Genomic DNA, 16,003 nt, shown 5'->3' on the forward strand with positions numbered 1-16,003 from the left:
TGCATGGCTTTGAATGGCCTCTTAAATATGGAGTAAGGCAAGGCAGAGCAAATCGCTGTGTTGCCTTACTCTGCATGAGGGAGGCATTCCATGGGCATTGCAGTGGGTGTTCCCATGCAACATCCATGGATTTTGACACATTCTCAGATTTACAAGACCTTGATATGAAAAAACCTCATGCCTCCTCAGGGGAGGCAGAACAAGCTGAAAAGTCACAATTTCTTTTGTGGTTTCCTCTTTCTGAAAGAGAAAAAAGCCTCCCAGGAAACAATCCTGCATGCAACGCAGGCACCCTTACACTGTGGTGCCAGGGTGCCTGCGTTGTGGCTAGGCTGCCAAAATGGCACTAGCGGAGGGGGAAAGGACAGGAATGTGCAGTATGCCATAAATATGGAACATTCCTGCCCTTTCCCTGCTAGGCCAGGCAGAGCAGCAAGGTAACTTGCTGTGCTGGCCTGTGCCACACATCCATAAGAATGCCCCTCACTTTTAATTGGAGATTTTCTGAGCCATAAATACAGCAAGTACAAGATTTCCCTTTGCACATCTCCATCCATTTTTAACACAAAGTGAACTTACCAAACTTAATAGAGTTGATTTCAGGAACTTAAAATCGCACACAATACTTTCTGTATTATTATAAAAATGGTAGATTTATTTTTGGAAGAAAGAGTTCTGTGGGTCTTCTTCGCTCACCTCTGCTCAGAAGGGGAAACAGATAATGTCTCAGAGCATAAGGAGGGGGCCTCAGATGCACCTGAAACTATCACAGGACTTCTAAATCATTTGAGGCATAAGAAGTCCTGCTTGGGTAATGATAGCATGGTCAGTGCCATGCTGATTAATTTGCCTTGGCCAACCCAGGAATCCCAATAACATATGGAAACCTCCAATCAAGCTTAAAATAGGCACAACAATGTGTATGACAGAACTGTTAGAGCTGGCTGAATACTTATATCTATTTTTAGTAGGTTTATTTAGTTGGCAGTTACATAACTACCAGTAATCACATTAAACTTGATTACACTTGATGATTCAGTTTCCAAATATAGCCAAGTAACTTTCAATGAAGAGGGTAGCTGTAGATCTGTGGATCCTAAAGAGAAAACTGCAATATCTTTTTTATGAAGATCATATGGTTATAATGTAAATGTTTTGGAATCAGGCACCCTCTGTTTATACTTGTTCCATCATGAAATCCACAGAAGGTGGCTGTGTGCATTCAATGCTAAATGAGAGGGTCAATCAACTTGATAGTTGTGTTCATCTTCAAAACGTTGTACACCCAAAACAATATTCAAGTCAATATCTGACAATTCAAACTATTCAAACACAATATGTAATACAACGTCTACAAACATGGCACATAGTGAGTCATTTTTTCCCACAAATTCCCTTCAAAATATGTGTGTAGTAAGGATTACCTTTTTTTCATTCCCTTAGACTTTGGTTAGTTGTTGAGAGAACTGATATATGCTGTACAAATACTACTGGAAAACATCTCTGAACCCTTTGTGGAAGTTCACCTTTTATAAATGGCAACAAAGTATTTGAAAACTATAATAATTCCTTTAAATTAGGTGCTAGTCATGGTCCTGAGAGGCTATGGCTTGTGGCTGCTTGTATAAATCTTACTTGGTACCAAGAGTAGGCGCGATCTGATGGGTCAATGAGGATGGTGATGACCTTTGCCTTTGGTATGAGAGCAGCTACTCGCTTTGGAGCATCTTCTGAATGGAAATAATTGGCGCTCTTCTCAAACAGGAAGTCAGTGGTCACATTGGAAGGAATGGGAAAGAAATCCATGTACCTGGAATGAGACATTATTTACAAAACCATTAAATCACATACTTGTAAACCATGTACAGGTTTGTAGTAATTAATGTATAACTCTTAGCTTCCTGACTGGCAGCACCCACCACCATGGGTGTTGTGTGATATTGACATTGACCAGAACAGGAGGGACACATATCATCATCCATAGTCTGAATGTGTTTTGTGTCAATGTGCCAGTGTCACTCACTGATTCGTTGGGTACGGAAATGCTAAATACTTCAGTGAATAAAGACTCCGCATACTGGCCTATGTGCCACACTCTGGTATCACCTACCGCAGTGAAACCCAGCACAGGCCATCACGCTGGCTTTTAAGGAGGTAATAATCTTACTATATGAGGTTGACACCACAACCATCCAGATGCCCATTTCACACAGAGTGCACTGTGATCATTAAGGAAAGCATTCATTTTCACTGTTATACTCATTGTGGTAGACCTCAAATACGTTGTAGTTAAACTCTACAATCATCTGATGTTCCTGTCACTGTACTCAAGACTGAGACTATTATTCAACCAGCCTTGCAAGTAGATTGTAAACATTTTTGGTCTTCGTCTAGGGCTTTGGAGAAGGATGATGTGAGCAAGTGTGATTGGGTAAATCCTCCAGACTCCAACATACTTTCAAGCAAGACACATTCCCTAAGTGGAAAACTCTGGCTTGCCCCCTGAATGTATGCTAGGTATATGGCAGTGCCCTCCATCTCAAAATGGAAAAGAGCCTCATATGTGTTATTTCTCTTGCATCTGAGCTGATACCCCTCAAGCAATAGTCCATCATGCAATTCCCACTTAGTGCCTTGCAGAAATCATCATTACGTCTTGCTGTTAACTCTTCATCTCCTGTGCTTGTCTTCATTTCATGGAGATTAAGAAGCAAATCTACTTGCCAGTGGTTCACACAGCCAAGTGCTGCCCTTTCAAGCCTTTAGGTCCCAAAGGTCCTGCCACTTCTTTTTAGGTGACTCATTGCAGGCTAGAATCATCCATTCACAGCTGTCAGAGGGGAGCAGAGCCATGCTTAGCAGCATCTCTGTTCTCACTAACAGGGTAACAAACTCTTGCACCCTCTGGAAGTGCCTCCTCCACATACCATACCTAGCCAAAACTAATGAGACTTCTGCAGGCAATGTCACTCACATCTTGACTAGTCCATGCACTCTGTAGACACACCTCCTCTGTTAATCACTGAGGTAGCTTTGGCCCTTTCCCCATCTGTGCACATTGGCGACAATGGAGTGACAGCAGGTATATCATACTTTAAGGGTGATGCATAAACCTAAGAATTGGGGTTTGATTTAAAGTTTGGCAAGTGTAGCGCACTGGGCTAAAAAGGTAGATGTCGTCCTTGCAGATTTAGATGGGTGTCAGCACAGCCATACTCGAAATCTGGCTTAGGCTTCAGACATACTCTCACTCTCTACTTTAGTGAAGACACAGGTAAATGTGGTTGTATTAATTAGTCTACCACTGATGTAGTTAATGATTTTCGCACTACTGAGATACAATAACATGGGGCCATATATTTTGATGTACCACTGGTGCACTTTATGACTTTGGAAAGACTACAATTTGACAGTTTTCATCATGGAGAAAGGAGAGTAATCAATAAGACTCATTGGAAAAACATTTTTAAAACTTACGCGCTGAAGGGGTTGCAGAAAAAAAGATGAATCCACCAGCAGACAGCAGTGGAGGAGTCGCTCTTTAAAGTGACTTTTTTGGCATTCCAGTGAGATGTCTCATATGTGAAATTGCACAAGCAAGGAGGCAGTGTTGGGGGTGGTTGTTGTGGGCAGTCGCGTCAATTGTGGCCTATAGCATCTGCGGTGGTGCTTGAGCAAGTGGTGTTGGAATGCAGGTGTGTTCCTAGTTGCACAATGTAGTGTGCCCTATCGCTGGGTGAAACAAACTTATCTGGGAGATGATGTGTGCATAATAGCTTCCACAGCCTTTCGAAAGAATGTTATAAAGCTGCAGGGTGAATATATTGGATTCCTTTATGTGCAGTGAGCAGTTCAATTGTGGCATATTGGTTGCAACACCTGGAAAAGCAGTGTGATTTTCTCATGGCATACCTTAACGTTGCATGCAACCTTGAGGTATTTTGAGACAATAATCGTTGCATGCTAAGAAACAGTAATGACTGGCACACCACAAAGATTTGCCAGTCAAGAAATATAGCTGTGACTGGCACACCTGAAAGAAATGATGAATGAGACTGTCAAATGGTAACTTAAGACCAGGTACTTTTCAGTTTGTGGTATAAAATGGTGACAGGCACACCATGTTTTCGGAATGATTTTCAGATCAAACTGCAATGCTATGTCAGTGATAGGCACATATAAACCTGTCAAGGCATGAAAATCATACTGCAGTTACAGTGACTACAAGTTTATTGTTGGGGACATTTTAAATATGATATTGGGTTTGCAGAAAACCTTAACTGTATTGTTGTGGAGATTTTATTTAAAAGTAACATTGGTGTGTGCTATCTTAGTGTGTTATCTTAGTGTATGAGATACAGTTTTGTGTGGCTCTGTGTATTGGGGTTTTGAAGAATGCAAATATGTAATGCCACTCCCATTCTTTAAGCAGCCCAGGAGAGCCTACTGAATCATGGAGCAAATAGAAGAAAATGTTCAATGATTATGCCAGGGTATGTGGGCCAATGTTAAGCATGCTTTATTTATACATTGTTTGGAGGGTGAGGGGCAAGCGGTCATGCAGAACTTATGGGATCTGAGTGCAGAAGAACAAAGAAGTTTAAATGAATGTGAGACATGTTTAGGGAAAATGGACAGACATTATCTTCCCAGAGTAAGCACAATAATGGAGAGATATTATTTTGGAAGGCGTAAACAAGGGAAGGATGAGACTATTGAAAAGTATATAACAAGTCTCAGGAAACTGGCAGAATTGTGCAAGTTTGGTGTGACATTAAAGAAAAAATTGTGATGACTTTATTCTAAGATTTAGTAATGACAAGATCTGAATTGTGGTTGAAAGATGAGCCAACTTTGGAGAAAGTGATTATGGTGGCTAAGAGAGTAGAGCATATGTTAAAGTGTGTTTCTGAATTAAATTCAACTAAAGAGAAAATTGTGACAAGCAATGAGGAACTAAAAGAGCTGCTGTGTGAGTTGCAAAAGAAGGAGGTAGTTAAAGAACAGTGTTTTGCATTTTTTTTAGGAAATAAGGGCCAGATGTAGGAAAATTGCAAATTGCGACTTGCAATTTGCGAGTCCTTCCGACTCGCAAATTGCAAGTCGCAATTTGCAATGCAGAATGGTGTCTCAGACACCGTCTGCGAGTCGGTATGGGGTCACAGAGACCCACCTCATTAATATTAATGAGGTGGGTCGCAAATTGCGGCCCCATACCAACTATAGGCACTCACAAACATGGAGGCCTGCTGTAGTCAGCAGACCTCCATGTTCGTGACTGCTTTTAAATAAAGCATTTTTTTTTTTTTAAGTGTAGCCCGTTTTCCTTAAAGGAAAACGAGCTGCACTTAAAAAAAAAACGAAACCTTTAGTTTCGGTATTTTTTCAGGGCAGGTAGTGGTCCCTTGGACCACTACCTGCCCAGAAAAAATAGTATTGGGTCCATTCACAAAGGGGAAGGGGTCCCATGGGGACCTCTTCCAATTTGCGAGTGGGTTACCATCCACTTCAAGTGGATGGTAACTGCGACACCATTTGCGACCGCATATGCGGTCGTGTAGGAAGTTGGCTCTGTATGTGCTATTTCAAAGTAAGGAATAGCATGCACAGAGTCCAAGGGTTCCCCTTAGAGGTAAAATAGTGGTAAAAATAGATAATACTAATGCTCTATTTTGTGGTAGTGTGGTCGAGCAGTAGGCTTATCCAAGGAGTAGTGTTAAGCATTTGTTGTACATACACATAGACAATAAATGAGGTACACACACTCAGAGACAAATCCAGCCAATAGGTTTTGTTATAGAAAAATATCTTTTCTTAGTTTATTTTAAGAACCACAGGTTCAAATTCTACATGTAATATCTCATTCGAAAGGTATTGCAGGTAAGTACTTTAGGAACTTCAAATCATCAAAATTGCATGTATACTTTTCAAGTTATTCACAAATAGCTGTTTTAAAAGTAGACACTTAGTGCAATTTTCACAGTTCCTAGGGGAGGTAAGTATTTGTTAGGTTAACCAGGTAAGTAAGACACTTACAGGGCTTAGTTCTTGGTCCAAGGTAGCCCACCGTTGGGGGTTCAGAGCAACCCCAAAGTCACCACACCAGCAGCTCAGGGCCGGTCAGGTGCAGAGTTCAAAGTGGTGCCCAAAACACATAGGCTAGAATGGAGAGAAGGGGGTGCCCCGGTTCCGGTCTGCTTGCAGGTAAGTACCCGCGTCTTCGGAGGGCAGACCAGGGGGGTTTTGTAGGGCACCGGGGGGGACACAAGTCCACACAGAAATTTCACCCTCAGCAGCGCGGGGGCGGCCGGGTGCAGTGTCGAAACAGGCGTCGGGTTCGCAATGTTAGTCTATGAGAGATCTCGGGATCTCTTCAGCGCTGCAGGCAGGCAAGGGGGGGGTTCCTCGGGGAAACCTCCACTTGGGCAAGGGAGAGGGACTCCTGGGGGTCACTTCTCCAGTGAAAGTCCGGTCCTTCAGGTCCTGGGGGCTGCGGGTGCAGGATCTCTCCCAGGCGTCGGGACTTTAGGTTCAAAGAGTCGCGGTCAGGGGAAGCCTCGGGATTCCCTCTGCAGGCGGCGCTGTGGGGGCTCAGGGGGGACAGGTTTTGGTACTCACAGTATCAGAGTAGTCCTGGGGTCCCTCCTGAGGTGTCGGATCTCCACCAGCCGAGTCGGGGTCGCCGGGTGCAGTGTTGCAAGTCTCACGCTTCTTGCGGGGAGCTTGCAGGGTTCTTTAAAGCTGCTGGAAACAAAGTTGCAGCTTTTCTTGGAGCAGGTCCGCTGTCCTCGGGAGTTTCTTGTCTTTTCGAAGCAGGGGCAGTCCTCAGAGGATGTCGAGGTCGCTGGTCCCTTTGGAAGGCGTCGCTGGAGCAGGATCTTTGGAAGGCAGGAGACAGGCCGGTGAGTTTCTGGAGCCAAGGCAGTTGTCGTCTTCTGGTCTTCCGCTGCAGGGGTTTTCAGCTAGGCAATCCTTCTTCTTGTAGTTGCAGGAATCTAATTTTCTAGGGTTCAGGGTAGCCCTTAAATACTAAATTTAAGGGCGTGTTTAGGTCTGGGGGGTTAGTAGCCAATGGCCACTAGCCCTGAGGGTGGGTACACCCTCTTTGTGCCTCCTCCCAAGGGGAGGGGGTCACATCCCTAATCCTATTGGGGGAATCCTCCATCTGCAAGATGGAGGATTTCTAAAAGTTAGAGTTACCTCAGCTCAGGACACCTTAGGGGCTGTCCTGACTGGCCAGTGACTCCTCCTTGTTATTCTCATTATTTTCTCCGGCCTTGCCGCCAAAAGTGGGGCCTGGCCGGAGGGGGCGGGCAACTCCACTAGCTGGAGTGTCCTGCTGGGTTGGCACAAAGGAGGTGAGCCTTTGAGGCTCACCGCCAGGTGTGACAATTCCTGCCTGGGAGAGGTGTTAGCATCTCCACCCAGTGCAGGCTTTGTTACTGGCCTCAGAGTGACAAAGGCACTCTCCCCATGGGGCCAGCAACATGTCTCGGTTTGTGGCAGGCTGCTAAAACTAGTCAGCCTACACAGATAGTCGGTTAAGTTTCAGGGGGCACCTCTAAGGTGCCCTCTGTGGTGTATTTTACAATAAAATGTACACTGGCATCAGTGTGCATTTATTGTGCTGAGAAGTTTGATACCAAACTTCCCAGTTTTCAGTGTAGCCATTATGGTGCTGTGGAGTTCGTGTTTGACAGACTCCCAGACCATATACTCTTATGGCTACCCTGCACTTACAATGTCTAAGGTTTTGTTTAGACACTGTAGGGGTACCATGCTCATGCACTGGTACCCTCACCTATGGTATAGTGCACCCTGCCTTAGGGCTGTAAGGCCTGCTAGAGGGGTGTCTTACCTATACTGCATAGGCAGTGAGAGGCTGGCATGGCACCCTGAGGGGAGTGCCATGTCGACTTACTCGTTTTGTCCTCACTAGCACACACAAGCTGGCAAGCAGTGTGTCTGTGCTGAGTGAGGGGTCTCCAGGGTGGCATAAGACATGCTGCAGCCCTTAGAGACCTTCCTTGGCATCAGGGCCCTTGGTACTAGAAGTACCAGTTACAAGGGACTTATCTGGATGCCAGGGTCTGCCAATTGTGGATACAAAAGTACAGGTTAGGGAAAGAACACTGGTGCTGGGGCCTGGTTAGCAGGCCTCAGCACACTTTCAATTGTAAACATAGCATCAGCCAAGGCAAAAAGTCAGGGGGCAACCATGCCAAGGAGGCATTTCCTTACACAACCCCCCCCCAAACGAAAGAGGATGAGACTAACCTTTCCCAAGAGAGTCTTCATTTTCTAAGTGGAAGAACCTGGAAAGGCCATCTGCATTGGCATGGGCAGTCCCAGGTCTGTGTTCCACTATAAAGTCCATTCCCTGTAGGGAGATGGACCACCTCAACAGTTTAGGATTTTCACCTTTCATTTGCATCAGCCATTTGAGAGGTCTGTGGTCAGTTTGAACTAGGAAGTGAGTCCCAAAGAGGTATGGTCTCAGCTTCTTCAGGGACCAAACCACAGCAAAGGCCTCCCTCTCAATGGCACTCCAACGCTGCTCCCTGGGGAGTAACCTCCTGCTAATGAAAGCAACAGGCTGGTCAAGGCCATCATCATTTGTTTGGGACAAAACTGCCCCTATCCCATGTTCAGAGGCATCAGTCTGCACAATGAACTGCTTAGAATAATCTGGAGCTTTGAGAACTGGTGCTGAGCACATTGCTTGTTTCAGGGTGTCAAAGGCCTGTTGGCAGTCCACAGTCCAGTTCACTTTCTTGGGCATTTTCTTGGAGGTGAGCTCAGTGAGGGCTGTCACAATGGATCCATATCCCTTCACAAACCTCCTGTAGTACCCAGTCAAGCCAAGGAATGCCCTGACTTGAGTCTGGGTTTTTGGAGCTACCCAGTCCAGAATGGTCTGGATCTTGGGTTGGAGTGGCTGAACTTGGCCTCCACCTACAAGGTGGCCCAAGTAAACCACAGTTCCCTGCCCTATCTGGCATTTGGATGCCTTGATAGAGAGGCCTGCAGATTGCAGAGCCTTCAAAACCTTCCTCAGGTGGACCAGGTGATCCTGCCAGGTGGAGCTAAAGACAGCAATATCATCAAGATAAGCTGTGCTAAAGGACTCCAAGCCAGCAAGGACTTGATTCACCAACCTTTGGAAGGTGGCAGGGGCATTCTTTAAACCAAAGGGCATAACAGTAAACTGATAATGCCCATCAGGTGTGGAGAATGCTGTCTTTTCTTTTGCTCCAGGTGCCATTTTTATTTGCCAGTACCCTGCTGTCAAGTCAAAGGTACTTAGAAATTTGGCAGCACCTAATTTATCAATGAGCTCATCAGCTCTTGGAATTGGATGGGCATCTGTCTTGGTGACAGAATTGAGCCCTCTGTAGTCCACACAAAACCTCATCTCTTTCTTTCCATCTTTGGTGTGAGGTTTGGGGACTAAGACCACTGGGCTGGCCCAGGGGCTGTCAGAGCGCTCAATTACTCCCAATTCCAGCATCTTGTGGACTTCCACCTTGATGCTTTCCTTAACATGGTCAGACTGTCTGAAGATTTTGTTTTTGACAGGCATGCTGTCTCCTGTGTCCACATCATGGGTACACAGGGGTGTCTGACCAGGGGTTAGGGAGAAAAGCTCAGGAAACTGTTGTAGGACTCTCCTACAATCAGCTTGCTGTTGGCCAGAGAGGGTGTCTGAGTAGATCACTCCATCTACTGTACCATCTTTTGGGTCTGATGACAGAAGATCAGGGAGAGGTTCACTCTCTGCCTCCTGATCCTCATCTGTTACCATCAACAGATTGACATCAGCCCTGTCGTGGAAGAGCTTAAGGCGGTTTACATGGATCACCCTCTTGGGGCTCCTGCTTGTGCCCAGGTCCACCAAGTAGGTGACCTGACTCTTCCTTTCTAGTACTGGGTAAGGGCCACTCCATTTGTCCTGGAGTGCCCTGGGAGCCACAGGCTCCAGAACCCAGACTTTCTGCCCTGGTTGGAACTCAACCAGTGCAGCCTTTTGGTCATACCAAAACTTCTGGAGCTGTTGGCTGGCCTCAAGGTTTTTGGTTGCCTTTTCCATGTACTCTGCCATTCTAGAGCGAAGGCCAAGTACATAGTCCACTATGTCCTGTTTAGGCTCGTGGAGAGGTCTCTCCCAGCCTTCTTTAACAAGGGCAAGTGGTCCCCTTACAGGATGACCAAACAGAAGTTCAAAGGGTGAGAATCCTACTCCCTTCTGTGGCACCTCTCTGTAAGCGAAAAGCAGACATGGCAAGAGGACATCCCATCTCCTTTTGAGCTTTTCTGGGAGCCCCATGATCATGCCTTTTAATGTCTTGTTGAATCTCTCAACCAAGCCATTAGTTTGTGGATGGTATGGTGTAGTGAATTTATAAGTCACTCCACACTCATTCCACATGTGCTTTAGGTATGCTGACATGAAGTTGGTACCTCTGTCAGACACCACCTCCTTAGGGAAACCCACTCTGGTAAAGATACCAATGAGGGCCTTGGCTACTGCAGGGGCAGTAGTCGACCTAAGGGGAATAGCTTCAGGATACCTGGTAGCATGATCCACTACTACCAGGATATACATATTTCCTGAGGCTGTGGGAGGTTCCAGTGGACCAACTATGTCCACACCCACTCTTTCAAAGGGCACCCCCACCACTGGAAGTGGAATGAGGGGGGCCTTTGGATGCCCACCTGTCTTACCACTGGCTTGACAGGTGGGGCAGGAGAGGCAAAACTCCTTAACCATGTTGGACATATTGGGCCAGTAGAAGTGGTTGACTAACCTCTCCCACGTCTTGGTTTGTCCCAAATGTCCAGCAAGGGGAATGTCATGGGCCAATGTTAGGATGAACTCTCTGAACAGTTGAGGCACTACCACTCTCCTAGTGGCACCAGGTTTGGGGTCTCTGGCCTCAGTGTACAGGAGCCCATCTTCCCAATAGACCCTATGTGTTCCATTTTTCTTGCCTTTGGACTCTTCAGCAGCTTGCTGCCTAAGGCCTTCAAGAGAGGGACAGGTTTCTTGTCCCTTACACAGCTCTTCCCTTGAGGGTCCCCCTGGGCCTAAGAGCTCAACCTGATAAGGTTCAAGCTCCAAAGGCTCAGTTCCCTCAGAGGGCAGAACTTCTTCCTGAGAAGAGAGGTTCCCTTTCTTTTGCTGTGTTGCAGTTGGTTTCCCAACTGACTTTCCTGTTCTCTTGGTAGGCTGGGCCATTTTTCCAGACTCCAGCTCTACTTTTTCACCCTGTGCCTTGCATTGTGCTCTTGTTTTCACACACACCAGTTCAGGGATACCCAGCATTGCTGCATGGGTTTTTAGCTCTACCTCAGCCCATGCTGAGGACTCCAGGTCATTTCCAAGCAGACAGTCCACTGGGATATTTGAGGAGACCACCACCTGTTTCAGGCCATTGACCCCTCCCCATTCTAAAGTAACCATTGCCATGGGATGTACTTTTCTCTGATTGTCAGCGTTGGTGACTGTGTAAGTTTTTCCAGTCAGGTATTGGCCAGGGGAAACCAGTTTCTCTGTCACCATGGTGACACTGGCACCTGTATCCCTCAGGCCCTCTATTCTAGTCCCATTAATTAAGAGTTGTTGTCTGTATTTTTGCATGTTAGGCGGCCAGACAGCTAGTGTGGCTAAATCCACCCCACCCTCAGAAACTAGAGTAGCTTCAGTGTGAATCCTGATTTGCTCTGGGCACACTGTTGATCCCACTTGGAGACTAGCCATACCAGTGTTACCTGGATGGGAGTTTGGAGTGGAACCTTTCTTGGGACAGGCCTTGTCTCCAGTTTGGTGTCCATGCTGTTTACAGCTATGACACCAGGCCTTTTTGGGATCAAAGTTTTTACCCTTGTACCCATTGTTTTGTGAAGAGGCTCTGGGCCCACCCTCCTGTGCAGGTTTTTGGGGGCCTGTAGAAGGCTCTTTACTATTTTTAGTTTTGGTTGTCTCATCACCCTTCTGCTGGGGAGTCTTTGTGACCCCTTTCTTTTGGTCACCCCCTGTTGAAGTCTTGGACACCCTTGTCTTGACCCAATGGTCCGCCTTCTTTCCCAATTCTTGGGGAGAAATTGGTCCTAGGTCTACCAGATGCTGATGCAGTTTATCATTGAAACAATTACTTAACAGGTGTTCTTTCACAAATAAATTGTACAGCCCATCATAATTACTTACACCACTGCCTTGAATCCAACCATCTAGTGTTTTCACTGAGTAGTCAACAAAGTCAACCCAGGTCTGGCTCGAGGATTTTTGAGCCCCCCTGAACCTAATCCTGTACTCCTCAGTGGAGAATCCAAAGCCCTCAATCAGGGTACCCTTCATGAGGTCATAAGATTCTGCATCTTGTCCAGAGAGTGTGAGGAGTCTATCCCTACACTTTCCTGTGAACATTTCCCAAAGGAGAGCACCCCAGTGAGATCTGTTCACTTTTCTGGTTACACAAGCCCTCTCAAAAGCTGTGAACCATTTGGTGATGTCATCACCATCTTCATATTTAGTTACAATCCCTTTGGGGATTTTCAACATGTCAGGAGAATCTCTGACCCTATTTATGTTGCTGCCACCATTGATGGGTCCTAGGCCCATCTCTTGTCTTTCCCTCTCTATGGCTAGGATCTGTCTTTCCAAAGCCAATCTTTTGGCCATCCTGGCTAACTGGATGTCCTCTTCACTGGGGCTATCCTCAGTGATTTCAGAGGTGTTGGTCTCTCCTGTGAGGGAACCAGCATCTCTGACTATTATTTTAGGAGTCAGGGTTTGAGGGACCCTGTTCTCCCTAGATAGGACTGGTAGGGGGGAATTGTCCTCCAAGTCACTATCCTCTTCCTCTGAGTTGCCACCCTCAGAGGGGTTGGCCTTTTCAAACTCTGCCAAAAGCTCCTGGAGCTGTATTTTGGTAGGTTTGGGGCCCATTGTTATTTTCTTTAGTTTACAGAGTGACCTTAGCTCTCTCATCTGTAGATGGAGGTAAGGTGTGGTGTCGAGTTCCACCACATTCACATCTGTGCTAGACATTATGCTTCTAAAAGTTGGAATACTTTTTAAGAAACTAAAACTGATTCTAGAATCTAATTCAAACTTTTAACAAACTTTTAAACTCTAAAAGAAATGCTAAACAGGATCTAACACAAGGCCCTAGCAGGTCTTTTAAGAATTTAGAAAACTTTTCAAATTGCAAAAATCAATTTCTAATGACAATTTTGGAATTTGTCGTGTGATCAGGTATTGGCTGAGTAGTCCAGCAAATGCAAAGTCTTGTACCCCACCGCTGATCCACCAATGTAGGAAGTTGGCTCTGTATGTGCTATTTCAAAGTAAGGAATAGCATGCACAGAGTCCAAGGGTTCCCCTTAGAGGTAAAATAGTGGTAAAAATAGATAATACTAATGCTCTATTTTGTGGTAGTGTGGTCGAGCAGTAGGCTTATCCAAGGAGTAGTGTTAAGCATTTGTTGTACATACACATAGACAATAAATGAGGTACACACACTCAGAGACAAATCCAGCCAATAGGTTTTGTTATAGAAAAATATCTTTTCTTAGTTTATTTTAAGAACCACAGGTTCAAATTCTACATGTAATATCTCATTCGAAAGGTATTGCAGGTAAGTACTTTAGGAACTTCAAATCATCAAAATTGCATGTATACTTTTCAAGTTATTCACAAATAGCTGTTTTAAAAGTAGACACTTAGTGCAATTTTCACAGTTCCTAGGGGAGGTAAGTATTTGTTAGGTTAACCAGGTAAGTAAGACACTTACAGGGCTTAGTTCTTGGTCCAAGGTAGCCCACCGTTGGGGGTTCAGAGCAACCCCAAAGTCACCACACCAGCAGCTCAGGGCCGGTCAGGTGCAGAGTTCAAAGTGGTGCCCAAAACACATAGGCTAGAATGGAGAGAAGGGGGTGCCCCGGTTCCGGTCTGCTTGCAGGTAAGTACCCGCGTCTTCGGAGGGCAGACCAGGGGGGTTTTGTAGGGCACCGGGGGGGACACAAGTCCACACAGAAATTTCACCCTCAGCAGCGCGGGGGCGGCCGGGTGCAGTGTCGAAACAGGCGTCGGGTTCGCAATGTTAGTCTATGAGAGATCTCGGGATCTCTTCAGCGCTGCAGGCAGGCAAGGGGGGGGTTCCTCGGGGAAACCTCCACTTGGGCAAGGGAGAGGGACTCCTGGGGGTCACTTCTCCAGTGAAAGTCCGGTCCTTCAGGTCCTGGGGGCTGCGGGTGCAGGATCTCTCCCAGGCGTCGGGACTTTAGGTTCAAAGAGTCGCGGTCAGGGGAAGCCTCGGGATTCCCTCTGCAGGCGGCGCTGTGGGGGCTCAGGGGGGACAGGTTTTGGTACTCACAGTATCAGAGTAGTCCTGGGGTCCCTCCTGAGGTGTCGGATCTCCACCAGCCGAGTCGGGGTCGCCGGGTGCAGTGTTGCAAGTCTCACGCTTCTTGCGGGGAGCTTGCAGGGTTCTTTAAAGCTGCTGGAAACAAAGTTGCAGCTTTTCTTGGAGCAGGTCCGCTGTCCTCGGGAGTTTCTTGTCTTTTCGAAGCAGGGGCAGTCCTCAGAGGATGTCGAGGTCGCTGGTCCCTTTGGAAGGCGTCGCTGGAGCAGGATCTTTGGAAGGCAGGAGACAGGCCGGTGAGTTTCTGGAGCCAAGGCAGTTGTCGTCTTCTGGTCTTCCGCTGCAGGGGTTTTCAGCTAGGCAATCCTTCTTCTTGTAGTTGCAGGAATCTAATTTTCTAGGGTTCAGGGTAGCCCTTAAATACTAAATTTAAGGGCGTGTTTAGGTCTGGGGGGTTAGTAGCCAATGGCCACTAGCCCTGAGGGTGGGTACACCCTCTTTGTGCCTCCTCCCAAGGGGAGGGGGTCACATCCCTAATCCTATTGGGGGAATCCTCCATCTGCAAGATGGAGGATTTCTAAAAGTTAGAGTTACCTCAGCTCAGGACACCTTAGGGGCTGTCCTGACTGGCCAGTGACTCCTCCTTGTTATTCTCATTATTTTCTCCGGCCTTGCCGCCAAAAGTGGGGCCTGGCCGGAGGGGGCGGGCAACTCCACTAGCTGGAGTGTCCTGCTGGGTTGGCACAAAGGAGGTGAGCCTTTGAGGCTCACCGCCAGGTGTGACAATTCCTGCCTGGGAGAGGTGTTAGCATCTCCACCCAGTGCAGGCTTTGTTACTGGCCTCAGAGTGACAAAGGCACTCTCCCCATGGGGCCAGCAACATGTCTCGGTTTGTGGCAGGCTGCTAAAACTAGTCAGCCTACACAGATAGTCGGTTAAGTTTCAGGGGGCACCTCTAAGGTGCCCTCTGTGGTGTATTTTACAATAAAATGTACACTGGCATCAGTGTGCATTTATTGTGCTGAGAAGTTTGATACCAAACTTCCCAGTTTTCAGTGTAGCCATTATGGTGCTGTGGAGTTCGTGTTTGACAGACTCCCAGACCATATACTCTTATGGCTACCCTGCACTTACAATGTCTAAGGTTTTGTTTAGACACTGTAGGGGTACCATGCTCATGCACTGGTACCCTCACCTATGGTATAGTGCACCCTGCCTTAGGGCTGTAAGGCCTGCTAGAGGGGTGTCTTACCTATACTGCATAGGCAGTGAGAGGCTGGCATGGCACCCTGAGGGGAGTGCCATGTCGACTTACTCGTTTTGTCCTCACTAGCACACACAAGCTGGCAAGCAGTGTGTCTGTGCTGAGTGAGGGGTCTCCAGGGTGGCATAAGACATGCTGCAGCCCTTAGAGACCTTCCTTGGCATCAGGGCCCTTGGTACTAGAAGTACCAGTTACAAGGGACTTATCTGGATGCCAGGGTCTGCCAATTGTGGATACAAAAGTACAGGTTAGGGAAAGAACACTGGTGCTGGGGCCTGGTTAGCAGGCCTCAGCACACTTTCAATTGTAAACATAGCATCAGCCAAGGCAAAAAGTCAGGGGGCAACCATGCCAAGGAGGCATTTCCTTACAG

At 46.8% G+C, this 16,003-nt stretch overlaps 1 protein-coding gene across 1 annotated transcript in view; it reads right to left on the reverse strand.

Moving 5' to 3' along the window:
• LOC138301701 (bifunctional heparan sulfate N-deacetylase/N-sulfotransferase 3) overlaps positions 1-16,003 on the reverse strand; it is a 546,324-nt gene that overhangs the window by 91,806 nt on the left and 438,515 nt on the right. The window contains exon 10 of the mRNA XM_069242218.1: positions 1,636-1,810. Coding sequence (XP_069098319.1) covers positions 1,636-1,810 — 175 coding nt within the window. The remainder of the gene's footprint in view (positions 1-1,635; positions 1,811-16,003) is intronic.

Source organism: Pleurodeles waltl, chromosome 1_2 (assembly GCF_031143425.1).
Source record: "Pleurodeles waltl isolate 20211129_DDA chromosome 1_2, aPleWal1.hap1.20221129, whole genome shotgun sequence".
NCBI classification, from domain to species: domain Eukaryota; kingdom Metazoa; phylum Chordata; class Amphibia; order Caudata; family Salamandridae; genus Pleurodeles; species Pleurodeles waltl.